At 47.6% G+C, this 16,478-nt stretch overlaps 1 protein-coding gene across 2 annotated transcripts; it reads right to left on the reverse strand.

Annotated features, from left to right (window-relative positions):
* Window positions 1-551: 551 nt before the first annotated feature.
* On the reverse strand, window positions 552-16,377 carry GMCL1 (germ cell-less 1, spermatogenesis associated). Of its 2 annotated transcripts, none has more exons than XM_066337046.1 (14): window positions 16,162-16,377; window positions 15,376-15,499; window positions 13,106-13,202; window positions 12,678-12,775; window positions 12,084-12,196; window positions 11,536-11,601; window positions 11,303-11,387; window positions 11,036-11,126; window positions 10,692-10,832; window positions 7,274-7,343; window positions 4,019-4,094; window positions 3,173-3,318; window positions 2,941-3,028; window positions 552-1,856 (listed from the first exon to the last, which is right to left on the reverse strand). In XM_066337046.1, exons 1-14 carry the CDS (start codon window positions 16,329-16,331, stop codon window positions 1,728-1,730), a joined length of 1,494 nt encoding a protein of 497 aa, XP_066193143.1. In that variant the 5' UTR covers window positions 16,332-16,377; the 3' UTR covers window positions 552-1,727. The 2 variants fall into 2 exon arrangements, with proteins under 2 accessions (XP_066193143.1, XP_066193142.1); XM_066337045.1 differs by having other exon boundaries at window positions 15,376-15,492; window positions 16,154-16,377.
* Window positions 16,378-16,478: the final 101 nt, after the last annotated feature.

Consider the following 16,478-nt stretch of genomic DNA (forward strand, 5'->3'; position numbering starts at 1 on the left):
TCATTCACTGTCACTGACACTGACAGTGTCCCCACAGCCAGGAGGGCACAGGGAGACCCAGGACACCCAGGGAGCGAGGGAAGGAGTTGTTGCCTGGAAAAAAAAAATAGCCAGGTGAGCTTCCTGCTCCACATGCCACATCCTGGAGACACTGGGTGGGTCCCAGCACGGGGGGAGACCTGGGATCCAGAGGGCAGAGCAGGATCACCCTGACAAAGGTGCAAAGCCCTGCACAGCTCAGACTGATGTGCTGCAAAAAGCCACCTGGATTTAAGGTACCTCTTCCCTCTGCCATTCACCAGCAGCCCCCGTTGCTTTCAATTTCCACTGAATCAATTTTAAGGAGTGGCTTACTTCTCATAAAAACCAGAGAAAAGTATCTAAATACAATTAATTCAATAAATAAATTCGATGCCATAGCAGCTGAACACCTGAAAATGCTTCTGCCAAAGCTGTGACACAACACAAGATCACACTGAGATGCTGAATCCACAGGGTGAATCCAACACAAAAAGCTATTCCCAGCAGGAAAGGACAGACACGGGTAAGTATTCCACTTGAAATCATTTAATGACACACTGCCATGTTTTTCTATCTTGCCCAATGCATTTTTATCCTTGTTATAAAGTACAAATGGCTTTATATTTTTTTTGACATTAAAAAAATAGGCTAACGAGGCAAAAATTCCCAGTTTGAATCAAAAAATTCTGCTGTAAGAATTCAAAATTGTAAGAGACAGACATAAAACGCAACAAAGACTGCACAGAGTGTACCATGACACGACTTGTCCATCAAACCAAGTGGAGAGGAATCTTCTTGTTCCCAGCTCTGCCTTTGGATCCTGTGACCTTGCTGAACTGATGTGAAGTTGGTGTTACACATACTACTCAAAAGGCACTCAAAAGTCACAAGTTCCTGAGCTAACAGGGGATGTATTCCCGAGATAACAGCTAAAACAAGCCACAGAAAATGTTTAAAAAGTGGTATTTGGTTTGTGTGAGTCGAGTCAGCACTCAGCAGAACTCCAGCTGAGAGCTGCCGTTGACAGGACTCAAGTGATGGTGAAGACATGAAGAGTGTTTGCTGTACATGGAAAAAATAGTTCATTTATGAACATCCTTATTTGTAAATTAACCTGCTAAAAGACAGAATTATTGGCTGCAGCGTTAGAACAAGACCAAGAATGAAATGTGTGTACATGAGCTGCAAGAAAGGCTTAAACCCAGCAGGCTTAAGCCTCTGTATTTAAAAGGCTTAAATTCAGAGGCCTCTAATTTACAGAGATTATTTGGCCCTAATAGAAAAGGACCAGGAAAAAAAAAAAGCAAAATATGGATCTGGTATTTACAGATTAGTTATTTAAAAACCCAACAAATAATACAGCCAAAACCCACACAACCTACAATGTGGGCTCAGAGTCCAACAGGTAATTTCCTAAGCTGTGATCCACACAAATTCCCTATTTCCAATTTGGCTCAGTTTTCAGAAAAGCCCAAGTGTAACACTTCTCAAACACGGAATGGCTACCACCTGACGATGCAGAACAGAAATAAAATTAAAAAACTTTAAAAAGGGTCACTGGTTTTGGCCTACCTAATGTCTGATCTTTCCAGAGCTGCATAGGAGAGCACTAAGGCAGGGCTGTTGCTATAGTGTAAGGCCTGCCTGCCCCAGCTTTGGAGCAGCATCCAGGTGGGAGAGGGGCTGCCACAGGCCCCAGGGAGGTCTCAGGCTTCCAGATTATCCAGCTGGGCCTCGCTGTCTGCCCTCTTCTCTGATGAGGTGTACAGGAAGTTGCAGCAGATGTAGAGGGGGAACATCAGGAGTCTGCTGTCCAAATTCATCACTATCTGCTCCTGGAGCACACACAGGACATTTGTGTGGTGAGGGGGGACCAGAAAGCACAACACTGACACAGAAGTCACTCTGCACATCTTAGTGACCATGGATTAAAAACTATATAAAAAATAAAGCAAAGACAGTTCACCTCAAGTTTATAACACTGACACATTCTCAGCCTGCCCACAGCTCCCACCCCAGAGCTCCCAGTCCTCTACAGCACAGGGAACAGCCCCAGGAAACGCTGGAGCAAATCTCCCCTTCAACATGCTGGGCAGAAAGGGACAGTTTTCGGTTTTGGGAAGTTTCACCAGGCATTCCACAGCAGTTTATACTTGAAAACAAATTTCAGTTTGTGGGTAGGAATTTTTTGGTTCCATTCTAGGAACTGCTTTTGGGGTAGCAAAATTGAAATTTCAACCTCATGAGGATGCAAAACAATTGAAACTTCAAAATGGAAACTCTACCCTCCAGTGAGGATGGCACTGACCAGGAAAGGTTTTTTTGTGTTCTCATCACCTTTGCATCAGTGCTGGCCAGGATTTGAGAAACTTGATTAACAAGTCCCACGCATGCCTCACTAAATCCTGCTGTCAGCAATGGGTGGAAAACTCCACTCCTCTCTGGAGCTTTCATCAATTTATTTAATAGAGTAATAAATCCAACCCTTAAACAACTTGTAGACATTCTTTTAACTCCTCAGCTTACGAGAGTCTTCAAATTCCGAATTTGCCTCTAAATGAGGAGTTTGATAGACAGATTATGCAGAGGGCTGATGTCAGCAGTGCTGGAAGGCTGGGAGAACAGCAGAACATGACACCGGCAGCAGACAGCAGCACCACAGGCACTAATTTCACTAATATGGGAACTAATTTCATATCATCAACAACACTAATGAAACCCACATTACCCTACTCTAGATCCACTTCACAAATTAGCTTAATTACCCACTACCTCTAACAGGAATGCCTGAGATTCCACATAAGCAACGACAGCAAGAACAACAACTCCCCTTCAAAAGCATTGGTGACCTCTTAGCATTTTTTTCATGCCTTGAGCTCCACCATTCAAGTTCAACAGCTCACAAGCCCCCAGACACACCTGGTCCTTCTCCAGTGTCAGGATCTGATAGCCCGTTGTCCTGCTGCAAATCACCTTCCCGCTGCCATCGAAGGAGGCCAGCCGTAACCTGGGGACACAGCAGCGAAACCACTTCAGTCTCCGGTACGTTTCCAGCACGAGGAGGAGGCAGGGTGAGGTTTTGGGATGTCACACTGGGTGGCAGCACCCCCCGAGGCCAGCAGGGCTGGCAGCACGGGCAGCCCCGAGGCACCTGAAGGCGATGGTGCGGCGCGGCTGCAGGCTGACGGAGCCGCTGCACGGCTGGTTCAGAGTGTTGCGCTTGAAGATGATGTAGCGGTTGGTGTAGGTCACCAGCAGGTCCAGGCCAAAGTTGAAGCCAGTCCAGCGCCAGCAGTACTGCAGGACAGAGGGGACACAGAGGGGACACGGGCTGTGACACGGAGCGGGAGTGCCACACCGGCTCCCAGGGGTCAGCCCTGGGAACGGGGCTTTGGGCTACACTGGGGGGTTCAGGGATCCCTGCCAGCACCTGTCTGGGACAGAGAACTCGGGGGGACAATCTGTACTGGGGACTGTGTGACAGCAGCTGAGTGCCAGCTGTGTGACACACGTCACACCAGTGGGTATCAAATACTCGGCACTGGGTAATGGGGCTGATCAGTCCCAGCCAGGCCCAAAGCACTCTGCGGGTCAAAAGCCTTGGGTTATGTAACCCCAATGGGAAAAATTAATGTTTTCTGTTTATTTCACAAGACCTGTTACCTAAAGACACAGAGGGCTCTGGCTCTGAATGTGACACATTTTATCTAGAGAACTTCCCTTTCTACTTAAGAAGAAAAAGACCCCAGTGATCAGAGCTCTATTTAACTGTCTGGACTAACAGTTTTCTCAGTCTCACAGCACAAGAGCACAATGAAACACCAGTCCCTTGCTCCTTGTAGAGACAATTGCTTCCATCCCTCCAGGGAGAAAAAAATGGTGTCTTTTTCCATGACATCATTTGGATGCAGTTTGACAGCGAGGAGCTACATGATGGGGAAATGCCTGACTTGTCTCAGCCATGCCAGCTCTGCAGTTTGCCACATGTCACACTTACATCACCATCCTTGGCCAGTTTGCGACCACACCTCATGCTGTTTCCCTCCAGTTCCTCCTTATTGATTTCTTGAGGCCTGAAAGAAAACCAAACCAGCATCTTCAAGGACACTTAAACAGTTTTGTATGCACCTTAATATAGGGAAGATGAACAGACCAGAGTAAACTTGTCTGACCACACAATCATGGAATACCCTGAGCTGGAAGGGAACCACAACTGACCCTTCTTTAAGCAGAGGTGTGACTGGATGAGCTCCCAGAGCCTCTTCTATCCCAAACTGTCCCATAAATATCCACCTATACTACACAACTGCAATACAAAACAGGTTGTGACACCTCAGTTAGGCAGACTTCTTTTCTGAAAGAACTTTTCCAGATAATAGCTGGAAATGAAAATAATAGCTGTTGCAATGAAACACATTCTCCCAGCCTTGTAAAAACCCGAGTGTTTTTTAAACACAGCAGGCTGACTTCTTAGGCACAACGAGAGACAAGTGCTGGGGCACAGCTGCAGGGCTCTGCACAACAGCAGTGCTGTGAAGCAGCAGCCACGAGACACTGGGAGAGGTTTCTCAAGGGGCTGGTTACACAACTTGGCTAAAAAAACCCACTTCCCTTCAGTGCTCATGAAGTGCCAGAGCCTCTCAGAGCTCCTGGGATGCCAGAGCCCTTGTCTGTGTCATCCCAGACCAGCATCAGCTCCTCTCACCCACCAGTTCCCCTGTGTCCAGCACGTAGAACAGCCTTGCAGAGCCAGCATGAGTGAGATCAGTCTTCATTTCCTAGAAGTGTGTTACACACTTTGCTTCACACACCATGACATCATTAACCCAACACCCACTGCTAAAAAGTGGTCAAGTTACACCAGGCTGAGGGCTGGCAGTGATCTCTTTTAACCCCAGTGACATCAACCCCTGCAAACCCACAAGACCCAACAGTGCCCTGCAAGCCAGAAAAGATGCAGCATCTGTTCTCCTTCTACTGCTCACACTCCACAGCAACTGGCAGCTAAAGCTTTTATAAATTCAGCCCAGGTCTTTTCTCTTGCTTCTGTAAAACCCAATCCTGGGAGGTGAAATGTTCAAAGAACAGGTTATGCACAAAAGCTCATCACACTTGAACAAATTCACCCAGGAACCTCCTGTGTGCTTTTCCACATCTTCCAGCTGAACTGGTTCTGTGGCTGACCTAAATGCAGTAATGGTGATAAAAGATTTATTTCTGTTTAATTAGTGACAAATTTTACAAACATTTGTCCATAATGCTCAGACTGACATTAACACCCCCTCTCCATCCCTCAGACAATGCAGAACTTCTGCTTTAACCACTTCCACTGGCTGCCACACAGTGAACAGTGGAGTTATTCTGCTTCCTCCTTACACATTGCTAGAGAGACTGCTAAAAGCAGAAGCAATTCCAGTCCCAGACTTGAAAGATCTGTCTGGCTTCTGCCACAAAACACACGCTTAATTAAAAAAATTGTGATCCACTTTAACACAACAAGTAAACCCTGAGCAGTTCAAAGCTGCAAACTCCACTACTAACACTAAAAAATTCTTCAATTCTGAAGAGTGAGTAAGATGTTTAATCCTTTTAAATGCAAATTCAAAAAGTAGAAGGGAAGCACCTTTTTCTCCTCCCCTCTCTAAAGCTACAGTGACAAAGCACATCACACATTTCCAAGCAGTGCCATTTGCTGGCATTGTTAGAATAAGCAGGTACAATCATGCCCTGCACCAAGTGGGATATGGAATAGAGCCTTACTTCAGCTCAGGAGTCAGATTCATGTCTTGCTCTGATTCCTAACTCTGGCTTCCTTACCCCTGAGGGAAAACGTGTTGGATATTGCCATGGGCAGTAGGTGTGAGAGGAAGTGCAGCAGAGATGGATAAAAGAGGAGCTTATAAAATGCGAATTCTTTTCCTGCAGCTGACACCTTGGTCAAATGGCCAAAACATTTGCACTAACACAAAGGGAACAGTTGCATGTGTGCCCTTCTAAGGCTGACACTTTTGGTTTTCACTGCCTTAGAAGAAATAATAAACCCATACTGCAAAAGAGAAAACTAGACAAAAATGTGGGAAAATACTCTGCCCATTCCAAGAGCCATTGAAATCCTCAGCTGTACTTAATTTTAAAACTGCTCTTTTCCAAGCTGGATGATCCCAATCATCCTCATGGCAGCTCTGTGGGAACTCACTTTTCCAGAAGCATGTGTATCCACTGTATCCAGTGAATTCAAATGCTCCCCCTGCACTGAACTACCAAAACACATCAAAATTAGGAAACACAGCATCTTATCTCGTATCAGAATTCTGATGACTCCCCTGTGAACTGTGTTTCCGCATGAGCCAGGAGGAAACAAACACCTGTCTGCTCTCAGACAACCACAGCACCATTGCAAAAGCCTCCCCAAGAGAACAGCACCAGAAACAAGCCACAGCCACCCAAAATTCATCTGCAGGAAATGAATGTGACAGCCACAGTTCTGCACTTTACCTCCACCACTTCCTAAGGGACTGCTACCTAAGAAAACAGCTTTTAAAGGTCTTGGCTATTCTTCAGACCAGAGTGTGGGGCTGTTCTGAAGCTCCTGTTACAACCCAGCATGTCCCTGTCCACAGTGGCACCTGCTGGGTGACACAGCTACAGCACAAGGGATAAGTCAGTCTGCTGGGTTTGGGCAGGTAATAGGCATTTTGCAGCTGCCTGACTTGGCATTTTTTCTCCACAAACCACTCCAGAAGCCAGGAGAGAAGACAAAGGCAGGACCAACTCCCCCAGCTACATTTTGCCATAGTTTTGGTGTTAAACTGGCTCACTGCAGCACGGCCAAGAGCAAGCAGAAGGAAGAGAAACAGTTTGATGACTGAAGTATCCTTTAAAGGAAAGGCTCAGAAATTACCCCCTCAACAGCCTCAATGCAGATCTCCAGGTGAAGTACTAGTGAGAAGTATTAATTAACATAAAGGAAAATACAGAACCCGTGTCCCCCACCCAGCATTTCCCTCTGGTCCCATTAAACCAGTTTTCCGCTGGTTGAGGGATGGGAGACCAGCCAGCCCAAGGGAACAGAGAGCTCCACAGAGATTACCAGCTTAAAACCACTGAAGTATGCTTCACCCCACACAAAAAAAAATATGAAGTATGCTTCCCTCCCTCCTTTTAATGTAAACTCCAAAATAATTCATGTCAAAATTTCTATGAGAGGAAGGTTTCTAATTAAAGAAACAAATAAAGCCTGTAATATACCTACCCAATATCATTTTCTTGTTCTGCTCTGAGCATGGCAAACCACTGCTGTTTGTAAACAGAGGACAGCCATTCTAAAATTAAAAAAAAAAAAAAAAAAAGAAAAAAAGAAAAAAAAAAAAAGAAGCTTGGTGTTGTCTTTGGAGCTGGGAATGGGGATGGTCATATACATTCGAAATAGAGAAATAAAATTACATTGAAATAATAAAGTTAAAGTTATGAACTGGACAGTCTATGCACTCCACCCCTGATACCTCCCTGTGTTCTCCAGCTCCCAGCCTCAACCACAGGGGAAGGGATAAACATCCACCACCAACAGGCAGTCACTCCAGACTATGTTCATCTCCTCAAACACCCACTGCTGCCACAAGTGATGCAACCCCACACATTTTCTCAGCACACAAAGCTCCATTCAGCCAAGGAGCTTGTTACCAAGCTCTTGGGAGAAGCTGTTTTCTGAAACCCCAGCGGAATTCTACGTAAGTTAAAGAAGAAGAAAACACAATCAAGGGATAAAAGAAAACAGCGACTTAACACAAATATGGTAAAACAAACAGAAATTGTACCCTACCAAGAACAAACATAAATCATGTCTTCCTTGGAGAACACACAGAGATTTTATTGGCTGTGTTAATGTAATGTTGCAACCAAGAGATAAAACAGAACAAAACTCAACAGTCTGTCAGGCAGCTACACAAAAGGGATCCCCAAAGCATGGGGCGTAAGAAGTTCTTAGTCAAGATAACAGATGGGGCAAGGGGGCAAGGTCATACATGAGAACCAGTTCTGGGAAATGGTCTGGGTGAGGGAACAGGGAAAGCCAATGTGACCAAGAACAAATCAAGAAGCTGCTGAATCTGACAGAAGAGAGGAGAGATCACATATGGAAAACTTAAAACCAGCCTTTGTCCCACCGACCCTAGAGTGAAAGTACAGACTGTGACAGGAGCAAACTGGGAATAAACCAAAGTACAACAGAAAATAAAAAATGAATTAAGGAAACCTACACAGGTAAAGAACAGAGAATGGATGTGCTAGAAGGGAAGGAAAAAAGTATCAGGAGGGAGAGCATCTTCTCTCTTTGTGTATATGCATGTATCTATTTCCTACCTCCCATTTCAGCTGCAGTTCACCTGTGGATTTATGAAGAGGAGAAGCACAGCTGAGGCAATGTTCACAAGCCACTAAGTAAAACAAAACAACAAACACTGTGCCCACACAGACACATTATGTATTCCTGTCTCTTGCACCTTTTCTGCACAAAGATCAGACTGCTGTGAGCTCCTAACACACAATTTCAGTTTTTCCCTTCAGGACCTACACACAGAGAATATATCAATAAATAAATAATCACAGTACTACTTCCAACTGCTTGGTGTGATCTGCTTCTCTACTTCCTTGAGAACAATTTCATCTGGAATAATCTAAAAGGCTTCCACAGAACACAAATTACCCAGCAATGGCCCTGTCTGCAGCCTCTCAGGTACCAGGTATCCCCTCCAATACTGAATGCTGGCAGCCAACACGGCCTGCTCCTAAGTGCAGCCCAGGAAGAACTTATCTCAACCTCCTTGTGAATGAAGAGTAAAAGCTCTGATCTTAACACAGCTTGTGGCTGCACCCCGGCACGAACAAGGGCAGGCAAGCACCAAACTCTAGAAGCACTTCTCAACACGCAGACAGATCATCCCCCTGCACACGGGACGTGCCCCGTGTCCCCTTTCCCTGCACCACAGTGCCACCCAGCCGGCACAGTGCTCATGGCAGCTCGGGGACTGCCTCCCTGCACAGCCAACACTGGTGAGGATGCACAAATGTCTCTTTTTCAACGAGCACCAGGAAATCAGCCCCAAAGATGCAATGATCTCAGAACAACTCTTCCCCTGACAGACACAGGTAAAGGCTTCATGTTTGAGAACAGACATTTATCCAGCGAAGAGCTCTATGAAAAGGCTGCCCATCACACTGTGAGTGGTAAGAGCAGACATTAGGAGGAAATCAAGTGTGGCTCCAGAAAATTTCTGGTTTGCAACATCTTAGTGACATGCTGACAAAGCCACTTCACAGGGATACAAAGCCACTGCTCTCCTGTGTCACCATTAAAGATCTAAACAGCCATTCACCTGAAGTTATTTCTTATAACAACCTTTGCACTCCGCCTATAGCCTGTACCAGTAACACTCTGAAGTGAGATGGATTATACTTACTCTATACATCACTTATGCATATAAAATATCAAGTATTAAAGCTGAGATCTGTTCTTTTGGGATTTTTATGCATAACAAAATGTTATCAGACATCAGCAGCAGGAAGAGAAGGGGCTTTTCATTTTCCAGTGATACAGAGATGTTAGCCTCAGTAATCTCTAATAATGTGAAATGGCATTTCCCTCTCTGGGCTTCAAAAAGCACCAGGCCCTAGGAGGAAGATGTATTTTATACAAGTCAAAATGCAGACAAATGAACAAGAGTGGAATACTGGAATATCTCTCTGCTCCAAATCATCCTAAATCTCTATTAGTAAATAACATTTGTTTTGGAAGAAGGAAGAAGAGTTCACGGCATCTTCTGCTTTTCATTTTAATTTTAGGGTTTTATTCCAAATCCTATCAAAACCCATTCAGCTCTTTTTAGAAACTAATAGCTAGAAAATAGTTGAGTCTCAGCAAGTTTTACTCTCCCAAAAGTATCTGCTTAGTTGGGCCCCCTGGGAACATTTAAACATTGATGAAGTACTATGTATCTATTGTAGAGCATTTTGACAACTTGACTGATGAGCAGAATTGCTTATCATATGGTGGTGACACCTATGGGTGCCTTTGCAGACTTTTATGTCTGCAATTTTCATACAGAGCCTCTGCTGAATCTTCAGTCACAAAGCAGATGCTGGACAGGCTGGGGAAAGCACACAGAACGTGATCAGTCAAGAAGAACCATGGAATGACTTGGGCTGGGAAAGTCCTCTAAGGTCATTTGAGTCCAAGTGCTCCCCCAGCACTGCCAAGGCCACCACTGACCCATGTCCCCAGGGGCCACATCCACACGGCTGCTAAATGTCCCCACAGACAGGGACCCACCCCTGCCCTGGGTCACTGTGCCAGAGCTGGACAACCCTTTCCATGACAGAAAGTTTTCCCAATATCCAACCTGAACCTGAGACTGTGTCTTCTTGTCCTGTCCCTACTCCCTGGGAGCAGAGCCCGACACCCCCTGGCTGCCCCCTCCTGTCATAGAGAGTGAGCAGCTTTCCCCTGAGCCTCCTTTTCTGCACTTCCCTCAACTGCTCCTCATCAGACTCGTGCTCCAGACCCTTCCCCAGCTCTGTCCCTCTTGGGACATGCTCCAGCACCTCCCTGTCTCTCCTGGGGCGCAGACACTGAAGGCAGGAATCGAGGCCTCAGCAGTGGCCAGCCCTGAACTCACCTGAGGGCAGCAGGGCATCCCTCTCCACGATCCTGGCCGAGGCCAGGTCACTGATGATGTACTGCAGCCTCAGGTGTGCGAACACGGGCAGGAAGGCGCTGCCCTGCGCCGACTCCAGGAAGGCAACGGCACCCCCAAACTCTGCAACACACACGTTATGGTTTGCCTCCCTCAACATTTGCCAGACCCTGTTTATACTGGGTTTTTTACTGATTGATTAGAGAAAGTTATTACGGGCATTTAATGGCTTTTATTTCATTACGGTATTTAGTAGCTTTTGCCACTAAAATTAAGAAGTGGCTCATGCTCAAGCCCCAAACCAAGGCCTGGCCAACTCCTCCTACCTCTCCTGTGCTCAGCAAACCAGGCATCAGCTTCACTTAACACCTGCTTGAAGGACCCATTCCAAGAAGGCACGAGCTGAAGGAACATCCACTGTGCAAAACAAATAAATTCTAGTGAGCCAGCTGAAGAAGGTTTCAGGTAAGCAATCTGTATGTTAATAAGAGACATTTCCACAGTGCATTCATTTCTACAGAAGTTCTGCTACTCCATTAAATACTTTTAGTCAATTCCTAAAGGTTCCACTGCATTGAACCCCAGGCAAGTACCTTTTTGAGGGCAGTGTACACATCCATTTCCACCTGCAGCACAAACAGGTTGGAGGAGCTGATCAGCTGCTTCATGAGGTTTATGCTGGAAAAAATCAATTGTAACAGGTCAGTGAGACAGAAAAGAAAAGAAGAAGAGGAGGCAGCAATAGCCCAAGAAGCAATCTGCACTGAGCTCCAGATTTGGGCAGGGACTGTCCTTCATCCCTGCAAGGGAAGTGCAGCCCCAGTACCTGAGCTCCTTGAAGAGTCCAACACTCTGGTGAGTCATCAGATTGTTCAAGAGCCACTCAAGGCACCTGCATGGAAAGCAAGGAATTAGGACCTTTGCTGGTTTCCTCTGTGTCAACATTCCTGCAGCAGCTGCTCCCTCAGTAAATTTGCAGACAACACTAAGATGGGTGAGATTGTGGATCTGCTGCAGGGCAGAAGGGTTCTGCAGAGGGATCTGGACAGAGTCAATCAATTCAGATTAGGTGCTTGATTTTTTTCCCCCCTGTTTGGGTGGTCAGGCACTGGAATAGATTTCCCAGGAATGTGGTGGAATCACCATCCCTGGAGGTGTCTGGATCTGGCTCTGGATTATGTGGTTTAGAGGTTTCAGTGGTAGTGCTGGTTGGATGGTTGGACTGGATGATCTCATAGGTCTCTTAGGGCCTTGATGTTCTATGGTTCTATCCTAAAAAAACTTCAAAGCAATTAACCTGGCCATTATGGTACTGTGTGTAAATTCCCTGTTAGTTGGCAATGTCCAAAACAGCTTGGAGACAGTAATTCTTACTTTTTCTTCACAGAGTCCAGCCCATACGTCCCCGCAGAATTATAATAACCACACACAGTTTGGGCAGTGATGGTTTCCTTCATTGTTTCACCACACTGCTGGATTAAGCCATCCTGCAGGGAAGAAGAACCATGCAAATGTTTTGAGTGCTCATTTCCCAACAGGAAATGTCAGACACTGTGCTGTTCATACAGATTCTCATGCCCAACCCATCCCCACAGTCCCACAGGCTGCAGTGGGACCTGTGCCATGCTGTTCAAAACATTCAAATCTTCCTTCCTCAGAAACACAGATGTTCCTTAAGATCATTTCCCATGAAAGAAAAGGGTACTGAATGCCTTCAGGGTAGAGCAAGCGAGCTCCAAAACCTATTTAATCTACTTTTAGATATCACTCTCAAATCACTTAATCTCACACCTCAATCTTAGTCACAGCATTTTCCAATTAAACCCACTGCATCGTGTTTGGCTTTTTCCCCAGTCAGCCAGAAAAGCTGATTCATTCCTCGGGGGGGAAAAGGCCACGTGGGTGAGACACTCTGAACTGCTGTGTTTCTCCCCAGGTGAAGGCAGGAGCAGAGGCACCCCGACTCACCAGCTGCAGCATGCAGGCTGCTGCCAGCAGGGCCACCACGCGGCTGGGGTTGATCAGCACATCGTCTCTGTAGAGTGAGCCAAAAGCCACCTGCAGGGCTGCAAAGGAACAGGAGTCAAACAGAGACACAACACGGGCAGTAAAGAACCTGAAATACACCCAAACCCCTGCACTGTATGCCTCCTCTGTGCTCTCAGTGCTGGCTCTGTATCTAGAGCAACTGCCCAGACAGAAAACACAACAAGAGGCAGTAACCAATCCATCACTGAGCTCCCACGATTTAAGCAAATTCCTCAACACCCCTCAGAGCTGAAAAAGAGGTGCACAAAAAGACGCTAAACCTCGTGAGCCTTCTCTGAACATCATGAGGTTTAACTTAACCTCTCCCTTCAGGGTTTTGTTAAAATAAAAGCCTCCCTTTTACTTACCTTCCACATCAATATTTTGATCAGGAATCTCCAGCTCTATGACATTCATGCTGGATTCTTTCCAAGAACCACTGAACATACTGGAAAAGTAGCCTGACTGCAGGAAGAGAGAAAAAGAACTCAACTAAGAGATTTCATCTCACTTGAAATTGCCAAAAGCAGCACAGGGAACAAAACACAGTTAATATTTACCTTTATGCAGAACCAAACATATTAAGGAAACTTTCACAAGCTAAAACATTCTGACAGACTCAAGGGACTGATTGTAGTTGCTGTTTCTGACACTCAAAATGCCTACAGGAAAGGTTGGGCTATGTGTGTGTAACCAGAGTAAGGAAAGAGTTTGAAAAGGCCAGAAAGGCTACACAAGCTCTTTTCCCACAAACCATATCACCACTGGGGACAGAATTAGTTCAAGAACTAAGTCCTTAAGGTTACTGGCAAACAACAAATCCTGCAGGCATTAGGGAATGCCAGTTTGGGGACTGGGGAAAAAACCCAAAAAAGGCATGCAAGACATACAAATTACTGTACAAGGCTGTAGTCTCATACCACACATAGGACACACACACACACTATTTACAGCAATATACCTTTTATTATTAAGTGAAAAGCACATAAAACTAGAATTTGAGGTTCCATCCAAAGAAAGGGAAAGATAATGCTCTACTAGGATTCCTGATTTTCCTTCCCAGCAGCAGCTGTGCCCATTATGAGATGCTATCAATGAAGTTTACCTGAGAGATCAAAAAAATAAAGTCTATTTGTACAGCACCACATTCCCTGACCTCTCCCCTCAGCATTTCAGCTCAGGACAGCAAATAGTACAAAACTCAATTTTGGTTTCATTTGATGAGGTCAGTATTTCTGTACACTTGGCATATCCCTAACTGAAACACACATGTTCCTATCAAACCCAGGACCTCGCTCATCTTTGTCCTCCTCACGAGGCTGCCTCAGCTTTGCCACGGAGATCAGCTCCCCAGATTCATAAGGGTTTATTGTTTTTGTAACAGCAGCATGACAAAGAAATCCCTCACTTCTCAGAGCTGCTGTGCCCAGGCAGAGCAGCATCTTACTGTCCTCATGGAACTTGGGGCAGTGCTTGGAGAGCAGGGGAGCAGAAAGAGCCCAGCTGAGTCTGCTCAGGGGCACAGAGAGGGAGTCACAATGGCATTAAGGGTCATTTACATGGAGTTATTTCTAACCTCCACCACTGTTTTACCTACAGTACCAAACTGCAAGGCAGGAGTGTGCCCAGAAACAGACCCTGCCTGAGGAGAATGGTGAACTCTCCCCGTAAGAACACTGCTCCTGCAAGGCCTCTACAGACAACGCCACAGCTGTCAAACCTCTGTGAACAGCTGCACCCACAGAAGGGATTTCACACCAACTTCAGCCACCAACCCGTGCTGAGGTCTCACCCCACGGCCCCCTCAGGGCCACTCCTCCCACTCTGGCTCACACAGAGGACTCTCTCACCTCCAGTTCATGCCTGTTTAAACCTTGTCATGCTTTTTTCCTAGAAGAAAGCAACGAACACTTCAGTTGCTGTAATGCAGGTAATTGCTGAAGCTGCTCTGGAATTCGGGCACTGACACAGCAACAGCCACAAAAAAAATCCAGAATTTGCTCTTCATGTCACTGGTTGCACCAGAGGAGCTGCAGCCACGTGCAGAGCACGTCCCAGTGCCACACCTGTGCTCTGGCTCCCACTGCAGCTGACACACAAGTGCCCTCCTGTCCAGGTAGAGCACCCTGAGGGCTCCACATCAACCCCTGCTAAGGCCAGAACCCCTGAAACACACGGGGACAAGGGAATTCAGTGTTTGAGGGCACAGTCACAGCTCCTCCCTGCCTCTGCCCCAGCAGGAGTGACACAGAACACACAGTGAAGCCAACAGCCCCTCTGCACTCCCAAAACACAGACACAAAGGAGGACACCTGAACACAAGCCCAACAGAAAATGTTTGTGGAAACAGCATTGTTTTTGGACATATGCACTAAGGTCTATTCCTTTTTAGAGTTCCTGAGAAAACATTCCTCCTGCAGCAGCAGGGAAGCTGGAAGGAATTTTTCAAATATGAAGCTACAGCTCTGCTTCCCAATATTGCTAACAGGAGTTGGTTAACTGTTTGCATCTGCAAAAAGAGCGAAAGTCCTAAATATAAAGCAGAAAAAAAAATATCTCCAGTCATACTTCACCATTTTCAGACATCTTATTTATTAAAAACACAGTTCCTACTAGGAGTTAGAAAGGAGCCACTTACCTGACACAAATAAATCTTGTGCAAGTTCCACTCCTCTCCCAGAGCACAAATTTTGATATCACTGTTCTCCCCATTCAAAAACAGAGTCTGATAAATATATTTCGACGTGCTTTTCAACTTTTTCCTAGTAAAAACAAAACGACAAACCACAGTGAGTGAGACACTCTCCTCGAAATTCTCCCATTACAGTGGTAACAGTCGGTCTGAAGCCCTCGGGGGGATTCGTCCCGCCCAGCGCAGCCTGACCGCCGTGTCCCCCCGTGTCCCGCCGTGCTGCCGGGACCTCTCCCCGAGCGCCCCAGGGCCACCCGTGAGCCTGGTGGCTCCATGAGAGGCCTCAGCCCGACACCTTTCCCCTCCAGCCCCCGCTCCTTCCTGCACAACGGGCTCCCGGGGCAGGCCGGGCAAACAACAAATCCTGCAGGCATTAGGGTCCCCTCGAGTGTCCCCTCACAGCTGCGCCCCAGCCCCGGCCCTGCAGCCCCCGGCCCCGGATCCCCCGGCCCCGGCCCCGCATCCCCTGGCCCCGGCCCCGCATCCCCTGGCCCCGGCCCCGCATCCCCTGGCCCCGGCCCCGCATCCCCCGGCCCCGGCCCTGCAGCCCCCGGCCCCTCTGCCCGCCTCAGCTCTGTCCTGCATCCCCCGGCCCCTCTGCCCACCTCAGCCCGGCCCCGGCCCCGCATCCCCCGGCCGCTCTGCCCACCTCAGCCCGGCCCCGGCCCCGCATCCCCCTCAGCACCCCCGGCCCCCTCAGAGCCGCCGCCCGTCCCTCAGCCACCCCCAGACCTGCGGCCCCGGAGGTGCAGGAGCCGCTCCTCCCGCTCGGCCTCGCCGTCGCTATCGCTGTCCCCGGTTCCCTCGGCTCCGCTGCGCTTCCTCTTGCCGCCCTTGGCCGCGGCCTCGCCCCGCGGCAGCCCGGCCCTCCGGCGCAGGACGCGGCTGCCCAGAGAGCCCATGGCCGCCTCATGGGGCCGGAGCGCCGCCTCAGCCCGGCCGGCGGCCGCGGCTCTGCGCCTGCGCAAAGGGCGGGCGGTGGGCGGGGCCTGCTGCGCCCCCAGCGGCGGGTTTCAGTCAGCGGGCTAAAGTGACTGCGGGGTTGTTTT

Source organism: Sylvia atricapilla, chromosome 28, assembly GCF_009819655.1.
Source record: "Sylvia atricapilla isolate bSylAtr1 chromosome 28, bSylAtr1.pri, whole genome shotgun sequence".
Classification (NCBI taxonomy): Eukaryota; Metazoa; Chordata; class Aves; order Passeriformes; family Sylviidae; genus Sylvia; species Sylvia atricapilla.